General features: G+C 35.5%; 1 protein-coding gene across 2 annotated transcripts in view; it reads left to right on the forward strand.

Annotated features, from left to right (window-relative positions):
- LOC134752943 (glutamate decarboxylase) overlaps positions 1-17,569 on the forward strand; it is a 78,398-nt gene that overhangs the window by 9,309 nt on the left and 51,520 nt on the right. For both annotated transcript variants that reach the window (XM_063688721.1, XM_063688722.1), the window contains 2 exons: positions 7,745-7,854; positions 9,092-9,218. In XM_063688721.1, the coding sequence (XP_063544791.1) occupies positions 7,745-7,854; positions 9,092-9,218 (237 nt within the window). The remainder of the gene's footprint in view (positions 1-7,744; positions 7,855-9,091; positions 9,219-17,569) is intronic.

Raw genomic sequence — 17,569 nt, forward strand, 5'->3', positions numbered from 1 at the left:
GCACTCTATCAAGCGAAGCCCGAGCGAGCGAGTGTTCTCAGCCAGGGGGCTGCTTAATGCCTCAGAATAATGACACGGATTCCGGAACGGTGCAATTAGAAAACTCCGTGATTGGCACTAATTGTAGATTTAAAACGATTATTCTCGTTTTATTTTTATTTTGGAATTTTCTGCCTCTGTGTGTATCTACTGTTAATCCCAATGATACTGGGTGAGCTGAAATGGGGCATTTTCTATGAAAAGGGACCTTATTGTCGATGGCGCTTACGCCGCACAGCGTCGCGCGGCATTGTATTTATATCGGAGCATCGTTTATAATGGCGTAAGCGCCATCGACAATAAGGTCCCTTTTTATAGAAAATACCACAAATAATAGATACTTACAGTACAGGTATATACAATCAAAGTTACGCTCTTATTTTAAAACAACATGCAGTTTTAAATTTTATAAATGCTAAGTCAAAAATGGCTTAAAGACCGGACACAGTGCAAGTCGGACTCGCCCACAGATGGGTTCCGTAATTTTTAGTATTTGTAGAAATACATCTTCTATGAAAATGGTGACAGACAGACAGTGGAGTCTTAGTAATAGGCTCCCGTTTTTACCCTTTCGGTACGGAACCTTAAATTAAATAAAATCTTTATTTCTGACCCATGAGTACACATATGGTTAGGTTAAAAACAGCCAGCGCTTCGACCGTAGCCAACAACATGGTTTTCCCGAAATGTAGCAAAAATGCTTCGTAAAGGCAAAACAACAACGTGTCGTGATTCGCTGAATGAGTTAACGACTTCTAATCTACGCGAAAGTTATGTTTTTAATTTTTATCAATGTAATTTTATATTTTTCATTTTTATTTTTTATATGGGTTTTTAAGACCTGAAATAAATGTTTTTTTTTAAGGAAATCGTGGGCGGAAGCTAGTATGACAAACGTTTGGAATACCTCCTCTGTTACTGACCCTAAGTTGTTGCCTGTTCGAAGATTCTGCGGAATGCAATGTTGACTGCATATTGTCGGAATGTGGAATTAATATCGTCCCTCGCTGCAAAATGCAGCTGCGACGCGATATATCACGGCCGTATTGCACGCGACAGGGAACAGACTACTACAGATAGTTCATTCAGAACGAATCAAAGCTTACATTAAATGATAATACTTAATAAATAATAATATTAAATAAATAATATTGTCTTAAGTTACCGCGATAGTTATTCATGAAATAAAACTATGAAAACGGATTATATCGCGTATATTGAATTTATAATACATCCCGACGTTTCGAACCCTTTACAGCGTTCGTAATCAACGGGGGACTGAGGAAAATAATGAGGGTTATAAATTCAATATACGCGATATAATCCGTTTTCATAGTTTTATTTCATGATTAAATAAATAAATTCTTTATTTGACCTGCTGCGAAGATAACGCTGTGAGGTCGTTTGTTTTTAAATTCTTTATTTTACATAATTTATTACAAGCTAAGAGGTCGTCACATCATTTCTAAAATCTTGTTCATATTTTATACCAACATCATCAAGGCACTGCGAAACACTATTGATTCGCAGTGCCTTGGAGCAAACTACTTTTGACTAGTATTAAAAAAAATAGTGAAATTGAATACTTAATGAATGAATATTAAGTGGCTATGTAATTTTGCAGCTGAGCTGGGTGTACCCACTACATTCTAGTGACAGTAGTGACCAAAGTGAACTAACCGTAGCACTGCTGTAGCCCTGTGAAGTGTAACTAATCGGCAGGGGGAGGGTTAGGTGTAATTAAAACAACACCGCGAGGGTTACTGGCTCTGCTCGGCATGTCGCATTTGCATATAATTCTATTGCTATTGGTTTTATTAAAATTGTTGGTTTGGATTATTAGATAAAAAGGGAGTAAAATTCAATGGGAATATTGGATTAAGGTAGTCAAGGATTTTTGTTTTAAGAAAATTTAGTGAGAAATTAGTATAGGGCCTATAGTTTATCCTCGGGGTGGAAAGGTCAGATGGCAGTTGCTTTCGTAAAAACTAGTGCCTACGCCAATTTCGGGATTAGTGGTCAAGCGGACCCCAGGCTCCCATTAGCCGTGGAAAAAAAGCCGGGACAACGCGAGAAAGATGAGTGAGAAATTAGTAACTAACATTAGTCTTTAAGTATCATTAAAATATGCATATTTATTTTAAATACTTGTAGGTTTTCTCTTACTATACTTAAATAATTAAATGCTCCAAATTGTGCTATATATTACCTACTTAATAATTATATAACTTAGTGTAAAAAGAGATTGATACTTGACTCCACAGTCAAACTAATTACAGTTTTGTGGAACTTTGTTAAATTGTAATTTCTAACATTTGATTAAATTAAATAAATTAAATAATAATTATAATTATAATTTAATTAAAATTAAAACATGTTCTGCTTAAACAATCAACTATAATCATTTTCGTTTCAATCACAATCATGTTCGAACATGTGACAAGAAAAGCGATCACGAAATAGCCCGAGTTTACTCATGGTGAAATGCTGTTTGTCCGTGTATACTTCTATCACATTGCAATAGACAGTAAGGGCCCGTATGTTGATATTTGCTCACACTTGTCGCCCCAAAAGCACAGTTCACTTACAATCAGCTTAAACACTTCGAAACACTCTTCTAAAAACACATTCCATTAGAAACACAACCCTAATTCAAAGAGTGACAACCCTAGTTGCAATGCCGCTTTGTGAGAAACCGCTGAACATTATACACAGTTAAATATCAACTCTAATGTGAACACCTTAAGGTTGAAGTTTTAATGGCTATTTATGTTAGTTAGACTTGGGGTGAGGCCAAGTTAGTAATGCGGAAAGTGTATATTTTATTGCGATATTTTTAAGGCTCATTTTAGAATAGTTCAGCGTTTACTTATTTTGGTGTTTCCTAACATCTGGAATGCGATGTAATGCTTGACAAATACTGAAAGTGCTTTTACTATTTGTTCTGTTGTGTTCAAAGGAAATTGGATCTTAAGATTTAGTGGTTAGGGTTGTAAGTATCATTTGGGGTTATAATCTGTGTTTAACTTGTTGGATTTGGAATTACTTGAGCATTAGTTTTAGTTTTGGGGTTTTATTTATATGACGAATTTATGGAATCATTGTACTAAGTAAATATACAATATATATATAACATTACATTTTAAGCCAGTTATTTTAAAGGTCTTATTTGTTTACTGGGGTTGTAGGGTGGTATACAAATTAAATAATTTCTTATTAATTTGACCAAGCGAACGCGAAGCGTCTCTGTTTCGCTTGGCAAAAATGTTTTCGTCTGTCGTGAGGTTTTGTGAGCATGAGTCAACAACAGCTATTTTGAAAAATAACAATAAGGGAATCGTCAAAAAATTCCATTTAATATTCGATATGGAATTTACTGTAATTTTTCAAAATTGCTGTTATTGACTCATGAGGTCTACAGCTCACAGTAGTAGTCCACTAGTATTTTCTTGATTCTACTACACCTTCGTTTATGTACATTAAGATTACCACTTGCAAGTAGGTTTTTTTTTAATTGCTAACCAAAACATTTCTGAAAAGTAAAAATATTTCAATTTTGATTCCCACATCTGTTCCATCATCCTCATCTTATATCTATCCATGCGTTTGACAGCCCGTTTTTCCCCGCTCTCCCCTTGCTAAGCGGGTTAAGGGCTTAGGGCCGAAACATTTACTGAGGGCTTTTAGGGCACTTAAATAAGTGCACAGTTCAACTTCTGTATTGGGACGTGAGTTCATTTTCCATTTGGATTTTCACACGGTTCTATGAATTTTCTTTGTTTCTGTCTTTCCAAACAACAGGTACTTAAAAAGTGTATATAGCTTTATTATTGTGCCACCTACACATTAACGATTTATCATTAGATTAAAAACTGTTGAGCGATTAATTCGGCTTTAAATTGTAAAATAAAACTTTTAAATGGTTAGGAAAATTTGGAGTTTGTAAAATCTATTTTTAAATATTTATTTTAACAACATTTAAAATTTATTATAGGAAGATTAAGTACTTACCTGTATAACCCAATTTTTCCAAAATCAGATGACACATATAATTATAGGTATTTCATTAAATAGCCTGTGTTTTATTAGAATGAAAAATATTTTTGAACCTGCAAAAATCTGCCTATTGTTTAAAAAAACAATGCAACATCCTGACTTCTAAACATACAGACAGATTTTCCGCTACATGAGACGTACACAAAAAAATGTTAATCAAGGTTCCCTAGTCCTAGTCCTATCTCGTTTTAATCCGTCAAAAGGGCAAACTTCAGAACTTTGACTATCTCTTTACAATACACAATCAACAATTGTTAAACATTTACAAAGAAATTTATACCATATGGATGTAAAAATAAAGTCTACATTCTAAAACAGATGTAGGCAAAGAAATACAAAGCTTTCCACCGCTAAATTGAGCTTAAACTCGTCGCTACTAGAGTTGAAATTACAATAAAATCGTTTGCACCCTTAAATGTTCTATACCAATATATTGACAGCGCTCGACTAAAATAGCTCGTGCTTTGCTGCTTCAAATTTAGAGTTGAAATTCGTTTGGCAATTGTTTTACCAACGGAATAGCTTTTATTGTTGCCTCATATTGAAAATCAAAATGTACGCATTGTTATAAGCGGACCTTCATAATATTAGAACCAAGTTATATTTGCCATTAAACTCTTTAGACGACCAGTTTATTTCAATGGATTTAGGACTATTTTTGCTAATCATTGACTTCTCTAGCAACTTTTTTACGTTGCGTTAGCACAAAGGTAAAATGCGGTTGGTTTTTTGACATAATACCTTATTCTTGATAAAATAAGGGTAATATTAGCTTGGATTTGATAGTATGGGGTGTAACATATGGTAAAGTGTAATTTGGAGCACAAATCACGAGCATCTGTGGACGGAAGTCACTGCAACATGATGCCAGGAATGTTCTTATTAGAAAAAAGTCATAAAATAACTTTAGTTTTGTCACGTTTGCCCCCGTGCCCCCAGATTAATTAAAATAGTGCATTAAATGCGTTTGAGAGTGATATGAGTGATTCTCAAAATAGTGGCATCTTAACCTGTCATCGAGTTTTTGAATAGAATGTATGCTTATTTTCTCTTTTTCATATGAAACAAAAATATGTATAGATAAACAAAAACAATGTTTATCGGGGCCAAGTCTTTATTTTTATTTTTATTTAATACTTATATTAAAAAAAAATAAAGAGTACCAGTTTTCACTGTAACCTGTCTTGTCCAAACGCATCGCTGTTCTAGTTTTAGTTCTTTAGATTTTATAAGCACCAATTAATGTCACAAAAATATCATGCTATATAACAACAAGAATAATACCTTTAGTTTTTTTTATAGCACTGGTCTTTTATATATTTTTTATACAACAATATTTGCGCACGAAGTTTGTCCAGCGATATTTTCACTGTAACCTGTACATCCGTGGTTATGCATCTGACTCACACATAGAAAAACATATTAAGATCATAATCCCTGCAAAACATGCCGCCAGTATCGAACTACCCGTCGTAGTAAACTTTCGTGCCTGGGGTGTCGTAGTTTTGTGGATAAAACTAATTGAAGGAAAGAATCCGGAGTTTGTAACAGGTATGTTGACTTTAACTTACCTTAATTATTTTATCATTTTGGTATGGAGCCTTTTTTGCTTATACCATTTTAATGTTGTAATAAGTAATACTGATTGATACTAAAAATGAGCAATGCGTATGATTAACGGTTTTAGAGATAAAATAAATAAACAACACTTTTCACTAACCTGTGTATCTTTAACCTGTAATCAATGTACAAGTTAAAGTGATCATAGACAGGTTAAAGAGCCCCATGTACAATGGATGGATGTTAATGGGACGCTTGCCAGGGGAAAAATATTTTTTCACCTCACTCGCTCGGAAAACCTCAGTTTATAGCGCGAAATCTGCGTGCAAAAGTCTATTTTATCCGCTAGCGTGCAAAAGTCATTTGAATTTCGAACACGATGAATATGAGTGCTTTTCTTTGTTTATTTTGTTTAGATTTGAGTGTGTTATGTCTTAAATTTGATATGTTAAATAGAGGGCAAAATTAAATAATATGTATATATAACTTCAAAACTACGCCGGCTCCAACCCTACACCTCGGACCCGAGAAGATTTAATTCCCTCCTAAATTGTAGTCATTTGAAATATGCCAATATGGGACCGGCAACAAACTCGGCGGGACACATCTTTTCAAAACATGTTATACTCATATTGGGATACCCTCCTACAATTTAGGAGGGAATTAAATATTCTCGGGTTCGAGGTGTAGGGTTGGAGCCGAAGTAGTTTTCCTAGACTTATATTGACCGGGATATAGACCGGGATCAATATAAGTCTAGTGAAACTAACCGTGAATCATTCAAAACTCGGCGTAGTTTTTATCGCGTATACCTATATATATCTTTACTTGAAAATAGTTGTGTTTTATAACTAGTCTTATGAACCGATTTTGCATGTACAACCAGCCTTAAAGTTTATGATCTATGATAGTTCATTATTTTTAGTATGTGGGTATAAGCACTTTGTAGCTTTTCCTTAGTCACCCGTTGACCACGAACGCTGTTAAGAGTTCGAAACGTCGGGATGTATTATAAATTCAATATACCGAATATACGCAATATAATCCGTTTTCATAGTTTTATTATATTTGTAACACTTTTAGAGTTGATAATAAGTACTTTGCTATTAAGTTTTAAGCGAGTTTTGAACTTATTAATAAAACTTTTTATCATACCTCCCAAACCAAACAACTTAATATTACTTATTAAGTAAGGAAACTAATGTATGGAGTGAGGACTATAAGCTTACTTATTTTTCTATGTCCATGGTGATTGTGAATGATTATACTGAGGTTGTGAAATATATAGTTACTGCCATTTAGTTATTGTTCGTAGAAATAAGCATAATAAAAATTAACAAATTTCTTAAACATAATTGGTATTGTTACCATAACTCGACCGCACATATTTTTGGTATAAACTAATTAAAATCATAGCACTTTCAGATTCGGCTTAGCTACGATCATGACGTTGGTTGTAAAAATATTTCAAAAATATATTGATTAATTGATAACACTTTTATTTTATTTTCCATACAACTCTCTTTAACCTGTCTAATGTCACTCTCACCTGTACCTTCAAATCTTTAACAGGCTATAACTTTTACATTTGTATGATTTTTTCGTGGCCTTAAGTAAAAATGCTAAAAGTGATACTTTAATAATATTTTTCCATCCTTAAAATGTGAAAAAAGTCAAAATAAAAAAAAAGGTTTCACTTTAACCTGTCGATGCCACTATTTTGAGAATCACTCACATGCTGCTATCTGTCCCAAAATTCGTTTCTGGTGGAGTGTAAGCGCATTCTGGTGGTGGTGTGGGTTTGACTCCTGCCACTCTTTGCTATAACTTCTAAATGGCCAAGCCACATATTTTGAGTAAGATGTAGAGTTAGAAGCTTGGCTCTACATTAGATCTCATAACTTTTTGACAATGCGAGCCATATGGTCTTGTCTTGGCAACATTTTATATGAAAATACTTGTGGTGGAATATCTTTTTCACTATCTTAAAGATTACCTCCGCCCCGGCCATATTGTAGGTTTTAGTAGCTATCCCCCACCAATCTATTTCTGGTTCAAGCGTTCCTTATGCAATGTTTTATTTTTGCAGCCATCTTGCCGTACCGCGAGGACTCCGGACCCCAAACCCGGGAGTTCCTGGCGCGCGTCGTGGACGTGCTGCTCGACTTCGTGCAACAGGTCAACGACCGCAATGAGAAGGTAAATTTCTATCTCTTTCAGTCATCTTAGCATTTATCCCGATTGCACTGCTAGCCTATGGGCAAAAAGGTAACAATTATCATGGAGAGCCTGCTAAATTACATTAAATTTATTATCAGGCAACTAAGGCCCATATCTTACAAACTAACATACATACAATAATAAAAATCTTAAGAATCTCTGGCAGAAGTCGTAAGTCAAAACTACCTCATGGCGACCCTGCCAGGACCAAACTCAAGTCAGTTCCGTTTCGCGCGATTATACGTGCAGCTCGATTTGACCAACGGCGAAAATAAACCATCTAGCTGACTATCATGGCGACCCTGCCACGAAATCCATGCTTAAGTACAAGTTGATTCCACATCGACTTGGAAAGCGACAGAGTTTAGCGGGGCTAAGATGGACAGCTGTCTATCATTTGTCACCATACCTGTCACGCTCTAACAAGTACGTAATTGCGAAAGTAACGCATGATATGACAAGTGACAAAAATGCGACCATGATACCGGTGCTGGTTTTTAATTTCATGAACTTAGACAAGCTGGAGGGAACAGATTTCTCTCCATTCTCATTTACGTGGAATTAGTCTTGATTTGAATTCGTCTGTTTCTCTTCTTCTTCTTCTCAGCATGTTTACGTCCACTGCTGGGCATATGCATCTTTCATGTCTTTCCAAAGTGCTCTGTACGCCGCGTTTTTATGCCAGGTCGGCCCTGCTGTCTTTTTGATGTCGTCAGACCATCTGGCTCGCGGTTCTCCTTCGCTTCGGCTGCCCAGTCGAGGTCTCCAAAACAGTACTCGCTGGCCCCATCGGTCGTCATCCCTGTGACAGATATGGCCGGCCCATTCCCACTTCAGTTGCGCAATTCTTTGAGCGATGTCGGTCACTCAAAGACTCGGTTGAGATGGTTTGGACACGTGGAAAGAATGAGTGAAAGAAGGCTAACAAAGAGAGTGTATAAGGGAGAGGTAGAAACAGGGGTTGAAAGGGGCAGACCTCGGCGGACTTTCTCTGATCAGATCGGGGAAATCCTAAAGAAAGGCCAGGTCAAGAGCACCCTAAACCGGCGAGCGTGTATGAGGAATGTTATGAAAGTGAAGTGGAAATCCGAATCATAGCAAGTGGAAATCCGTGATCTCTGCCTACCCCTCCGGGAAATAGGCGTGATTACATGTATGTATGTATGTCGGTCACTTTCGTTTCGTGCGTCTGTTTCTAATAATATCGTTCTTCCAGATCGTGGAGTTCAAGATGCCTGAAGAGATGCAGAAGTTGCTAGACCTGGAGCTCCGCGACGAGCCGCTTCCATTGAAGCAACTCCTGGAAGACTGCAAGATCACCCTCAAGCATCAGGTGAAGACTGGTGAGTGTTCATTCTTTTAAACCTTTAATGCATAGTATAGGATGAAGCCTACATAACATATTCATCAAATATTTAAGCATAATTAGACAAATTTTATTTGTTCCTGTAGGTATATTATTTCAATAGTAAAATTAATCCATTTTCCGAATTTTTACTAAAATTTACGCAGTATTTTAATTTATAAAAATTACATTGTGTGATACATATATTAATTTCGTGCAAAAAGAAAAAACATACATTTAAGGGTTAAGCTTTCAGAATTCACGAGTACCATCTTCACCTCGTATAGCCTAACCCTCCTTTCGAGAACGCCGTTTCTCCCGGTTCTAGAGGAGTGTTAAAGTGTTATCCAGAAATGTGGTCAACTCATAAAGCAGATGACCGGCGCATAGGTACTTTATCTTAAATCGGTCATCATTTATTTTGGTCTAATTGCCGTATACCTGACACCATTTTGGTTGGCGATGGCATCAACCGTTTCTTGCATCCTTGGTAAAAGTAAAATCGTATCGGGATGAAAGATGCCAAGAAAAAGTTATAGTGATCAGGGTGATAGAGTTATTGACCACTGCATAGTATTTGGCCACTCCTAACAAATCAAAAAGAAACAAGCCAATTGAAGCCTTATAGTACTGTCTGAAATAATCAATTTTTTTTTATATAGTTAAGTGGCCATTACTATGTAGTGTAACTACAGCTAATATTATAAGTTTCGATTGCCGTTTTCTATAAATTATTGTCGCTTATTCACAACGGCTGTGGCGAAAAAGAAAATCGTTTAGATGCTAACTGAAAGTTAAAAATTAGAAATTTCCACATTGTAAAAATTCGGAAACTTGTCCTAGTTTTGTATAAAGATCGAATATTTCCATTTCGAAAATGAAATTTTCCTTCATTTCTTCTGAAATTGTCCTGAAATTTCTAAGAACGTTTTCTATATTTTCGAAAACTTCCGGCAACTGGCACATCTTCAATGATTGCAGATGAGATGCGAACGAAAAGTCATTTACAATTTCATTAGCTGAGTCGGATTGGCTTTTTCTGTGAACGAGTTGCCCCTAGGAATGCCAAAAAATAGCACTTTTCTGATTCTACAGTACTGTAGGTGCAGATTACTTCGATCAAAGGCCACCCTAGCCCTAACCGGGGCCCTCATGGATGCTGCAATTTTCCGAGGCGTTGGCTCTCACGCTTGGATGATCATCGCTTGTCTGATGGCAGGTCGATAAGCGGCGATTTTTGAGTGACGAGACTCTTTGGAAATATAAGTGTATGGGAATGACAAGGCACTCACTCTTTGGTGTTTATTTTTGTTGCTTTTAGGAAACTAAAATCGCTAAAATTTTACACGAAAAGTTGCAAAGTACTTATATTATTCCGCGTCCGCGTATTTGTGTTTGTGTACTCCCTTTTTGTGAAAGAAAACGTCTTAACCCAGGTAGCAAAATGACGTAAAATGACGTCAGCGACGTCATAATGACGGCATTATTTAGAATCATTTAGAATCATTTATTCATCAATTGTGCATTACAGGTAATGAATACAGGTGTTATAAACAATTTGTTCTCTGTAATATGTCTTGCGACGTACAATGATTTTGGTTACCTAGCGCATGCAATCACTGACGTCATTTGACGTCATTTTGCTACCTGGGAAGGAAACCGGGCTAATCACAACGAGGCCTAAATAGTTTTCCCTAAAGTGTGAAAGTGCCTGTGCCAGTTTTGTAAGAATGCCTCACGTACCCCACTGCCTAAGTAAGCCATGGTAAGATAATCTGGAAGAACGTTAGAAAGATGATGATTCAGGGCGAATCTAGGAACTTTTACGTTGACACTAATCTGTCCACGACATTTAAACTTCAATCGAAAATTTAGAATAGAAATCATTTATTCAGACAACACATATATAGCAACTACAAAACAAAGATAAACAAAACAGTAGAAATAGAGATGTGAAGCCGAAATGGTCTCCACTCAGCAATGCAAAAAATTCGAATATGAATTCGAGTATGAATTTCTATTATAAATGATATATTTAACTTTTATGCATATAAAATAAAACTATGAAAACGGATTATATCGCGTATATTGAATTTATAATACATCCCGACGTTTCGAAACGTTTTCATGGTTTTATTTCATGAGTAACTATCGCGGTAACCGAAGACAATTTTATGCATATAATTTTATATTAAGTATACGTGAGAATACAAGCGACTTGCTCTCTGATAGACTTTAAAATTTAGTCAAATTAAATTGAACCGTAATTTTTTGGTAACTCCAGATACATTTTTGGTGACGCATTAGAAGTGAAAAGTCTTGGTCCAAAAATTAATTCGACCTTGTATAAAATACCGATATGCAATTCCTGCTTAAAATATCAATTCTGTTTCAATGGTCACGTACGATTGTAATTCCGTTTGCAACAAACAGCTATTAATTCCAGCATCCATGGAGGGGTCTTCCGCGCCGTTTGGCCACATGATTGCGACTCAATAGCGGCAATTACATCTACACACCCTTATTCAATACTGGGATTTTATAAGAGATCGTATTATTTGTGGTTAAGGATGGCAGAACTTGGCCGAAAGTTGGAAGATTATTAACCCTTTCGTATGCTTAGGAGCAGATCTACTCCATATAATATATATTCAACTTAAACATGAAGTTGTCACGAATGCTATTTATATGGCAATTTTTTGACATGCGCGTGCGTCTTTTGCGCATTGGTCTCATGCGCGTTAAGTCTTTTGCGCTGTTATAATCTCTTGGGCTCCTGCTTAGCAACTAATTTTCTTGCTGTTATAAGTTTAGTAGGTATGTGCGGACGCCTATTCGAAGCCTTGACGGTAATTGCTTATCATCAGACAATTCGTTTGCTCGTTTAGCTCCTATATATCATAAAAAAACTTGTACTATTGATATGATATATATGACTCGATATTACTCATGAACGGGCTTTGAAATTACTTAAATACGGCTTCAAAATACGTATAAATTAAAAACATAAAATATGATACATAATTGATAAAAATATCAGTATGCCACACACGGAGATATTATTCTTGCGGTAAAATAGTAAAAGTTAAAATCAATATACCTAAGAAATCAGAAATCTGAAATCATCGCATTTATTCGTGATTAACTATAACATACAAAAGTATAAAAACAACAAAGAAATATAAATATAAAAATAAATAATTTACCACGAAATGGTCCCGCCTCAGCATAATGCTAACCCAAAAGTCAGCGCTGATCTTCCTTCTTCTAAGGTTATCATAATATTCATAATAACCAAAAAAAGTGACTAAGATACAAGGGAGATACTCGTATGTCCATATCTTAAGATAACAGCACAAAGGATCGAACCCGCGGTCCATAGAATCAACTCGCGATGATCCATCATGGTAATCCTATTGGATGGGATGGGAGAGTAGGGCGACCACGAGCGAAACTTTAAGCAGAATTTTTACATAAATACCAGTACTTTAAAAGTAAACATATTAATAACGGGTCACTCACGTATTTTAAGTCGAAAAATGCTCGCCAAGTTTCACTCCGTACCGCCTTAATATTACTTGATAAGATACGTTGAAGGAATAATTCCATAATCATAGGTTTAGATTTGTTTAGTAAAAAAAATCGTAGAGCGGCATTCATGGTAGGGTAGGGTAGGAAACAGTGGCTCAGCTCGAACAGTGGCTCAGTTGCCCCAATATCATGTTGAAATTAGGTTGAGTGAGCCACTGTACCCGGCTATTTTTTTCCGAGCCACTGTTTCCTACCCTACCCTACTGACATTTAGTTTTAAGGTCTAACCATTTGCGCCTTTTTACTTTTTCATGTTGTGAAGGTATCTTGATTTGCTATTCAAATGATACCTCTATTACTCTCAGTCTCAGTGCATCTCTAAGCTCTACTAATGCAAGCAACTAACATCATATCAACAAAGAATTGGAACATTTTTTATATCAGAATGCCGCTTACTTAGTTGCAACACTGCTGGAGATACAAGAGGCCATATGCTTGTTTGCTACCATCGTGGTACAGTCGAAGGCAAAAATATCGACTCAGACAAATGGTTAAAAAATATGTGAAAACGACTTTATTGTCTAAGGTGTAAGAGCGTACACATATGTGACGTTTTCAACCAAAACGGACCACACTGTCGCTTGTTGATAAGGTTGATTTCTAATTGAAGCTATATGAAAATAGCGGCTTACTGACAATAAGTACCCTTTTGGTTGAAGATGGCACATATTTTTGATACTTTGGGTATGTATATATATGCCCTTGATTGTACATAAAAATCCGACCTTTATCTATATTTACTAATCTACAAGATTTGTACCTAGCGATAAAGACAGGAAATGAACTATCCTTTTATAACACATCATTTGGCCACCCTATTCAATAGCGCCATAATCCCGCGATTTGGGCACTCTTGTAAATCAAGGGGGCTCAGCGGCTTTAGCTTATTTATTGTTTTAAACACACAGACCGACAGTCATTGCCGAGGAGATGCTTTTCATTTACGTAATGATGATGGGATGGTTGCGCTGCATTGCAATTGTCAAGGGTAAGATTTTTGGGAAATATGATTTTAAACAGTGCGATGTTACTCTGAGATTCTAAGTCTTCTTGTATGTGCCTTTTTAAGGCGTAAGATACTTGTATGAAACTTGGACATTTTTTCAACTGTGCTGCGCGAGACTCCTACAATACAATACAAATCCTCTTTATTGCACAATCTCAGAATAAATGTACCGTAAAATGGGGTGAGTAGAAACAAGACTGACATTCAAACCTCGATAACATTTTATTTTTACATATGCAAACTGAATGGTGTATATTATAAGTGTTCCGGACGTTTGTATTTTAGTTTTTATTTTATTTTGGGTAGTTCAATTTCATAACTTTGACGATAAACAGGAAATCCCACCTCACCCCGTAGTCCCTCGTAATTGGGGTGAGATGGGTTTTCATACAAAGGTGATTTTGGAAGATTGTTGGATCGTTTTTTTTATTATGAGTATTACTATAGCTCCATTTTAAATTGGAATACATTATTTTTGTAGCAGTAGCCTTAAAATCCCATCTCACCCCCCTTTTATACCTTCTCTCCCCATTCGTAACCCCAACTCTCCCTTTTTCTCTCTAGGTAAGTGGTTTTCTTTTATTGCTCGCCTACTCATAACACATAATGCAATAAGTAGTATAAATAGTATTTGTATCTCACGTATATAAAAATTGACTATTTACTTATTGTAAATGCATCGCTAAAAGCAATCACAAGTATTTCCGAACGCGACTGCGACCGCTGACGTTTCTGAACGCACCACAACCGCTGACATTTTGCAACAATGGCGGCTGATTGGCGCGCCACGCGCCACGCGCCGGTCATAACCTCAAAACATCAACGCCCTGGGAATTAGTTTAAACACACAATGGAATGTTCGGTTACTTGGTTAGAGAGGGTTAGCCATAAAATGTTATTAAATTAACGATACGAGTAGGTATTATTGCACGATAGGGAAAAGCCAAACAATATACGTCATAAACCTATAATATAGACGTGATACCTACCCTCAGACTCATAACAATTTTAGAATTCTAATCTCCATAGACTGGCCTATTAACATTTTTTCTATGCAAGAAATTAACAATTAGCTCCATGCATGAATTTATTTTTATTTTTGGATTCATAATTTATATCGTTGGAACACCAAAAATGATAAAAATACTTTTGTAAACCTTAACATTATTTTATTAAAAAATATTTAAAATGTTGAAAATTTTTGAGCGGTTGAAACGCTCATAATTTTTGGCGCGAATTCGACAGAGCGTGATGACGTCACACGTTGGGCGACCCAACTGACGTTTGCTACTAATGACACTAATCTGTCGAACGCGTGACGTCACGTGGCGTTTCGAGCGTTTCGCTCACTAGCTTTTCGCGGGCAAATTTTTGTACTTTTTATTTATAATTTTAAGTAATTAAATGGTAATTTAAAAACTGAAATGCATTTGTAACATGATATAACGGTAACAAACATCCGAATAAAACATTTTTCGTTCAAATATAAACTTCATGCATGAGGCTAATTCTATAAAATTGGTCAAAAAGACCTCTCGTGTTTCGTGATCGTGCCGTAGGGTCCCGGTGCGATCTAAAGCTATGCCACTTTTATCTGTTAATATTTTCCGATACCCAGGGGACAAGGGTGAGACTAAAAAGAGACAGATACAGAAGGACCACTTTACAAAATGACTAGTATGTATATTTTCGCGCGCAACGCGTCTAGAAGTATAATGAATTTTATTCTGACACAAAAATAGCCGACAATTTAAGGGTTAGAGTTAGATCAAGAAAAGTCTGCAACGATGTTGATAAGCATACGCAGTGCAAGTGTTATTTATACGTCATAATTTCAAAGAAGTTTGACGTTACAAATAACACTTGCACTGCGTGTGCTGTCAAAATCGTTGCAGACTTATCTTGGTCTAACTCAGTAACTCTAACCCTTTACCTACTATAACTATGATATGTAAAAAAGGTAACTGAAAATACTTTAAAAGTATATATTTGATAAACACAGTAAAAGGTCCCACAATTACGGAAAACCTACTATTAATGCTCAAAATCAGAATGCTACCTACCTAAGAAATGTATTAAACAAATTCATAAGCGTTGATTTGTGAATAAAGACTTAGAAAAACTCAATTTTAACTTTATTAATATCGGTGTAATATTTGGCGCAAATAAGTAAAAAAATAAATGAATCCTTCTGCGTGCTGGTGTTGTGTGCCAAATAGCCAGTGTATGGGTTTGATTGAGGGCTGCTCCCGACGTTATCTGTCCATAAAAAGTGGCGTAATTTCCGCACAAACTTCGCGGCCGTGTGCACGGAGTAGTGTAGAACATTACTCTCCCTTCCGGCAGTAGGTTTCCGTAGAGATTTCGCGGATGAACCGACAATGGGCAATGGATGATAAGATAGGTTTATCTTATGAAGTTTCTTATCACACTTTTAAAAGGACAAGGGTCCTGTTTTACTTTATTTTTTTGATTGTGATGAAATATATAATATTGCAGTTTTTTATTTTCATTTTAACTGGAACAAACTGTAATTTTCAAACAAAAAACCCAGCAATACATATGTAATACAAACTAATAAGTAGCTACGTTCTCACATTTATTTTAACCAATCTATTTATTTATTTTAAAGTTTATTGCACAATATAGCAAATAAATTACAAATGGCGGACTTAATGCCTAAAGGCATTCTCTACCAATCAATCTAATATATTAATTTATTTTGTTTTTCAATATTCTATTTTATTTATTTATTTATTTATTTTAAACTTTATTGCACAATATAACAAATAAATTACAAATGGCGGACTTAATGCCTAAAGGCATTCTCTACCAATCAATCTAATATATTAATTTATTTTGTTTTTCAATATTCTATTTTATTTATTTATTTATTTTAAATTTTATTGCACAATATAACAAATAAATTACAAATGGCGGACTTAATGCCTAAAGGCATTCTCTACCAGTCAATTTAATATATTAATTTATTTTATTTTTTCAATATTCTATATTATTCTATATTATACCATTCTAATTCAATAAGGTAAGATAACAAGGTATAATATAGGGTGGGCCAGTGATAAATTCTCTTTTCGTATTGACATCTTTCGTTAAAATGCATTTATCATTGGCCCACCCTATATATCGCATTTTTTATTAATTCAATACTAATCTTGTTAAATGGTCCCTCAAAACGTTAAATATAAAAAAGATAATAATATAACCAAGATGATAAAATATCCCATCGTATTATAATGTCACAACGAACCATTATTTTCAGTATCAATTTTAGGACTATGGACCCGACAATCTGCAGCACTCTCATGGGACGATCTTTTTATTATTTATCTTTTATCTTCCTCACACTTTCCGTGGGCCATAAACTATATTCTGTTTTTTTATTCCGTAGACTAAAATGGCATTTCATGTGGTACTAAGAACTGTCATGTCTTACACATGAAACTATCATAAAACGTCATATTCTACGGAATAAAAAAACAGACCTTAGGTTATGGATGGTATAGAAAGGATGCCAATCTCTTATGGCAGAATTGTTGCAAAAGTGACCGCTTTCAGCTTTAAATAATATATAGTTCCTAATCTCTGCGGTGGCGCTAGTTAGGCTCTGGGACATGAGTATAACATGAAACATATAAGGCAACAAATAACCCGACCAAATTACGTAGGTTGTTTTTGGTAGTATTTCGGTGTATGGTGGCGCCGCCTAATTACTGTTTTTTGATGGACAC

Source organism: Cydia strobilella, chromosome 25 (assembly GCF_947568885.1).
Source record: "Cydia strobilella chromosome 25, ilCydStro3.1, whole genome shotgun sequence".
Taxonomy (NCBI): Eukaryota; Metazoa; Arthropoda; class Insecta; order Lepidoptera; family Tortricidae; genus Cydia; species Cydia strobilella.